At 44.8% G+C, this 6005-nt stretch overlaps 1 protein-coding gene across 1 annotated transcript in view; it reads right to left on the minus strand.

Annotated features, from left to right (window-relative positions):
• LOC114024071 (obscurin-like) overlaps positions 1 to 6005 on the minus strand; it is a 291936-nt gene that overhangs the window by 144166 nt on the left and 141765 nt on the right. The window contains 1 exon segment of the mRNA XM_027836906.1: positions 3579 to 3851. Coding sequence (XP_027692707.1) covers positions 3579 to 3851 — 273 coding nt within the window.

Below are 6005 nucleotides of genomic sequence, written 5' to 3' on the forward strand. Positions count from 1 at the left end.
AGAGACAGGATGACTATATAATAAAAAGTAATATAGTGCCTACTGTGTGCCAGGCCCTGTGCTAAGCACTTTACAATCATTATCTTATTTGATCCTCACAATAACCCCGGAAAGTGGGTGCTATTATTATCCCTATTTTATAGCTGAGGAAACTGAGGCAAACAGAGATTGAGTGACTTGCCCAAGGTCACACATCTAGTAAGTGTCTGAAGCCAGATTTGAACTCAGACCCCCAGAATTCTAACCACTGCACCAACTAGCTAGCTGCCTCCAATTTTTGTCTATTTCATCAGCTGACTTTAATTAGAAATGAGCACATTCCTGAAACATCTGAAGCAAATGGTACAGAAATCCATTAATCTTCAATCTTCTAAAATCAGATATCCAGTGATCTAATTAGGTCTAATCACCCACTTTGTTTCTTCCTGCCCTCTGAGACTCCTTTCTCTTCTTGTACCTCTCTGGCTACATGGTTCTCCTAGAGCACTTTATGTCTCACCTGTGGCCTCATTATGCTTTCCCTTTTTCATCCTATTTGTTTGAATGTATATATCTCCCCAGTAGGATCTAAGATTCTCAGTAGCAGGGACTGTGTCATTTTTTTTTTAAACTTTGCATCTTTCCTAGTATCAGACACATAGTAGGTACTTTGCTGAATTGAACTGAATTGAATTCCTTACCAAGACAGATCATTCCACCCAGACTCATGGTGACTCAACTTTACAAAAAGGCCTTGAGGATTTCATCTACAACTTACTGAAAGTTTAAACAAAATTGAATCCATTGTTTCCCCCTCATCCACACTTATTTCATATCCTCTACCCAAAAACACAAACACAACGTCTTTCCCCTACAAATTAATGATGTATCTTTTAGAGTTAACAACTTGGAAGGCAATCACATTCTACCACAAAATGTTACTTAGGGGTCCCCAGATAGGCAAAATATCAGTATGACATTTGTCATATATTTAAGTGGTCTCAGTGGAATCATGTTATCTTCTCAGGACATGTTTCTGGGAACTCAGATCCCTGAGATAAGCATTAAGGAGGTTCATTTGGCCACTGTAGGACAATGTGCCCTCAGAAATAACCATCCATCTAAGAATTCTGAGCTTGTGACCCTATCGTCCCCCCTTCTCACCCCCCCCATTTAACCTTGTACGGAGACAGTGGCTGTGCTCTGCTTGTCTCCCACGATGCAGGTATAGGCGCCAACGTCTTCTGCCTCCAAGGTGTGGATGATGAGCTCAGCCCGGGTGCCCACCTGGCGGATCTCATACTTGGCACTGGCCTTCAGGATCTGCCCTCCTTTCCTCCATTCCACAGGGGTGCCAGGTGTGGAAATTTCACAGTGCAGGGTGGCTGTGCCTTGCTCTGTTGAAATGACATCCTGGAGTTCTTCTTGGAAGTGTACAGAAGGAGCTGCTGGGGAGGGAGGGAATTTCCAGTTCAGGTCAGTTCAATTTACATTTATTCAAAACATAACTAACTTTGTTGTATCTTAGATCAGTGAGTCCTGGCCTTTGCCCTTCCATGATGCATCTGAGAATTTCAATCTACTAGGACAGACCAGAGACTCTCTCCTCTCCGGTCACTGGCACCATCATTCTTTCATCCTTTCACCTATATCACACAATAGTACCATGCAGCTCTGGGCAGGAAAGACCTGGCTTTGAATTCTTCCTCTGACACTTGGTAACCATGGGCAGGCCAGTTAAACCACCTGAGCTTGGTTTACCTCCTCTAAAAAATAGTGCCAGGTGGTGCAGTGGATAGAACACCGGCCCTGGGGTCAGGAGGACCTGAGTTCAAATCCAGCCTCAGATATTTGACACTTACTAGCTGTGTGACCCTGGGGAAGTCACTTAATCCCATTCGCCTAGCCAAAAATAAATAAATAAATAAATAATGCCTAAGTAATACCTACTCCCAGGGTGGTTGTAAAGCTCAAACAAGATAACATGTAAAGTGCTTTGTCAACCTTAAAGCACTATAAACATGTCATCTTTTAGCACTGGACATTTAGTCCCAAGACCTGAGTTCCGGTACTAATTCTGACTTTATTTTTGTGTAACCCCAGTCAAATTACTAAGCTATCCCAAACCTCAGTTTCTGACCTTTAAAATGAGGGTAAGAAATACTTGTGTTACCATCATATAGGGCAATTTAATTGCTATAAGAAGGTGTTATTCTTATCATATTTACAGGAAGATCTTCATTGCCAGAATTATTATTATTGTTATTGACAAGAATAATAATTTCAATATCATAGGATCATAGATTTTTATCTAGAAGGAACCACCCTCATTTTATGGATGAAGAAACTGAAGCAGACAGAATTTAAGTGACTTGCCCAAGATCACACAGATAGTAAATGTCTAGGGTGGGATTTGAACCCAGGTCTGAACCCAGGTCTTTGTGCATCTCGGTCTCGTGCCCTCTCTACTATGCCACGCTGTCTTACAAAGTGACTCACAGCAATCTCTTGAAGTAAGCAGTGCAAGGTACTATTTATACCCATTTTATAGCAGAGGAAACTGAGGCTCAGAAAGAAGTAACTTGCAAAGGGTCATACAGCCAGGATCTGAACTCAAGAGTTCTTATTCCAAGCCTGGTGCTATTTCTACTATAATCGCATTTATACATATATATTTATATTTATATGCACATTTATATATTTAATATAAATATGTGCATTTATGTAGGTGTGCACCTAATGCAGTAGATGTGGAGAGGGCAGATGGATGAATGAGAGGTAGAGCTGGGGAAAGAGTCAATTGTAGAGAAAACCAGGGGGTGCACTGGGTAGAGAACTGGATGTAGAAATTCAGGGAAATGAGTCCAAATCCTGCCTCAGACACTCATTAGCTATGTGACCCTGAGCAAATCACTTAACTGCTTCCTGCCTCAGTTTCCTTATCTATAAAATGGGGTTAATAATAATACCAACCACCCAGGATCATTATGAGGATCAAATGAGCTAATATTTGCAAACCTTAAAGCACTATATAAACGCTAGCTGTTATTATTGTATTTAAAATGTTTCAATTTGTCAATGTCCTTGTTAAAATGTGACCCCAGAATGGGACGCAATCCTCCATGTGGCCCGTGAGCAGGACAAGAACCCTCAAACTATCCCCTCCTTTGCTCTGGATCCCTGCCTCTGTTAACACGCCCCAAGGTGCCTTTAGCTCTTCTTAGCGCCATGTTATGCTGTTGGTTAACATGGAGCCTGAAGTCCGGGTCTTCATGGTTCGGAGTGTGTGCGTGTTGAGGGCAATGGTGTCCGAAGGAGGGAGGGGTAATGAGAGATGAGATACGGGAGATCTCAGACAGAACCCAGAAGGAGGTCAGTTAATCTACGCCCCCATTTTCCACATGAGGAAACTGAGGCCTAACGTAAGCGAAGGCATTTGTTCAAGCTAACACAAGCAGTAGGCAGCAGAGTTGGATTAGAACCCAGGTCCTCTGTCCCCGGGCTCTTTTCATGACGCTATTCTAAGAGGAGGAAGCAGTCCCTAATGATCTGGGGTGTCTAACTGAGAGCTCCCATGAAGAAGGGTGAAGGTGGCTGACCTGTGACGCAGAGCTGGGCTTCCGAGCTGCTGGTCCCCACGTGAAAGCTGACAACACCGGCGTCCTCCGTGGTCACCTTGCGGAGGGTGAGGATGTGGAGGGTGCCACGCTCCACGGTGATCTCATTCATCTCATTGGACTGGAGGGGCACGCCGCCCAGGCGCCACTGGACCTCCTGCCCCGGGGCCCGGGACAGCCGGCACACAAACTTGGCATCCTCCCCCTCAAACAGTGTCACATCCTGAAGAGGCTCGACAATGCTGACCTCAGGCGCTGGGGAGGGGGTCACAGAGAACAAGACATCAACTCATTAAGGCTGGGAAGAAGGCCACGGGAACCAGCTCTCTAAGGCCAGGGATGAGGTCCTAACCATCAAACTCTCCAAGGGGAGGGGCTATGTTTCCTCTGCATACAGTTCCACGGATTCATAGATTGAGCCAGAGGAGACACACCCTAGAGACCAGCCTTTCTCAATCGAACCCTTCTCATTTGATAGGTGAGGATAATAAAACCCAAAGAATCAAAATGACTTGCCCAAGGTCACACAGCTACATGGCAGAAATGGGACTTGGACCCAGGCCTCCTGACTCCTGGTCCAATGCTCCCACGGCCCCCGATCTAGTTCCAGGGCCCACCCAACACCCTTAACTGACTGAATTAAAAACAGTATTGTGACAACCAATTGATTCTGCATTGCTTATGGGTTTTTGAGGATCTAGAGGAAAAAAGAACAATAATTCATTCTAACACAATGCATTTGGGAAGTTAGAACCAATGGATTTAGAGGCAACTTGGGTTTTGATCCTGACTTAATAGCTGTGTGACCTTGGTCAAGCCACTAACATCTTTGGTCCTCATGATCCTCTGTTATAAAAAGAGATCTCTCGGCTCCCTTATAATCCTGACATTCTAGGATGCTGTGATTTTCTGATCTCTCTGGCCTTTCAACATTTAAAGGCTCTAGTTCAAACATGTCCTGTGAAAGGCAGACTTGGTGGTACGAGTTGTGGAGGTGTGGAGAAGAGAGAATGGACAGAGAGGGTGAAGGCAGGGTTCCTGGAGTGTGTGGGGATGGGCACTGGGGAGGGGGAGGTCACTCCCTGGTCACCTGTGATGCTCAGAGCAGTTGTGGTCTGCTGGTCCTTGGAGTCGCAGGTATAGCTGCCAGCATCTGAGGGTTGCAGGTCTCGGATGACCAGCTCCACCACCGCCCCATCCTGCCTCATCTCATACTTGGCGCTGGGCTGGAGTCGGACAGACCCCCGTTTCCAGAAGACTGGCGTATCAGGCTTGGTGAGCTCAGCCTGCAGAATGGCCACAGCTCCCTCTGGGGCTACATGGGGCTGGAGCTCACGCTTGAAGAGAGCTGGGGCAGCTGGGAAAACAGCGGACAGACATATCAGGTCACACTCAGGGACAGAGCTGGAACCAGGACAAGGTACTCTGGCTGCAGACAGAGTTAGAGCGGGGAGGGTGCAGGATCCGAGTGACCTACACGCCAGCACACACTGACTCCATACCACTCCTGGGGACATCTATAGCTCAGACTCTATTTTATCCAGAAGACTGACTGCCTCCCATATCCTACAAATGACTTGAGTACAGAATCACACAATCATGATACATTAGAGCTGGGGAGGGGTACCTTGGAGATCATCTAGTCTAATTCTTTCATTGTACAGATGATGAAACTGAGACTCAGAATAAATAAGGTCACATAGCTAATGAGCAGCAGATTTCATTTTTATTTATTTATTTATTCATTTTGTGTTAGGCAATTGGGGTTAAGTGACTTTCCCAGAGTAACATAGCTAGTGAGTGTTATGTGTCTAAGGTCGGATTTGAACTCAGTTCCTCCTGACTCAGGGCCGGTGCTCTATTCACTGTGCCACCTAGCTGGCCCCAATTTCATGGTTGTTAATTAACTCAAAGTAAGCAGTAGATTTTAATCAGTTACTGTGTGAATCTGAGTAAAACACACAACTTTCTATGGCTCAGTTTTCTCAGCCATCAAACGGAAATAATATTTTCTTTCCCAACCTAACTTCCAGGATTATTGTGAGGATCAAATGAGATAATATTTGTAAAGCACTTAGCACAGAACCTGGCACACAGCAGACACTTGATAAATGCTTGTTTAAAAAAAAAAGAATGGATGCAAAAGTGCTTTGGAAAGTGCTTTGCAAATATTTGCACTGTTATGATTATTCTACTTGGGGTAAGCTCTTCTCTATGTCTACTCTAAAATGGAAGTCGTGTCAAGTCTACCCAGTCAATCAATCAATCAATCAATAAACATAAATAAAGTGCCTATTATGTGCTAGGCACTGTACTAAGTGCTAGGGATACAAAAAGAGGAAAAAGACAGTTCCTGCCCGCAAGGAGCTTACAATCTAAAGGGGAGGGCAGCATCCAAGGCAGTATACA

The sequence above is a fragment of the Vombatus ursinus genome, unplaced genomic scaffold (assembly GCF_900497805.2).
Source record: "Vombatus ursinus unplaced genomic scaffold, bare-nosed wombat genome assembly UNPS02014820.1, whole genome shotgun sequence".
NCBI classification, from domain to species: Eukaryota; Metazoa; Chordata; class Mammalia; order Diprotodontia; family Vombatidae; genus Vombatus; species Vombatus ursinus.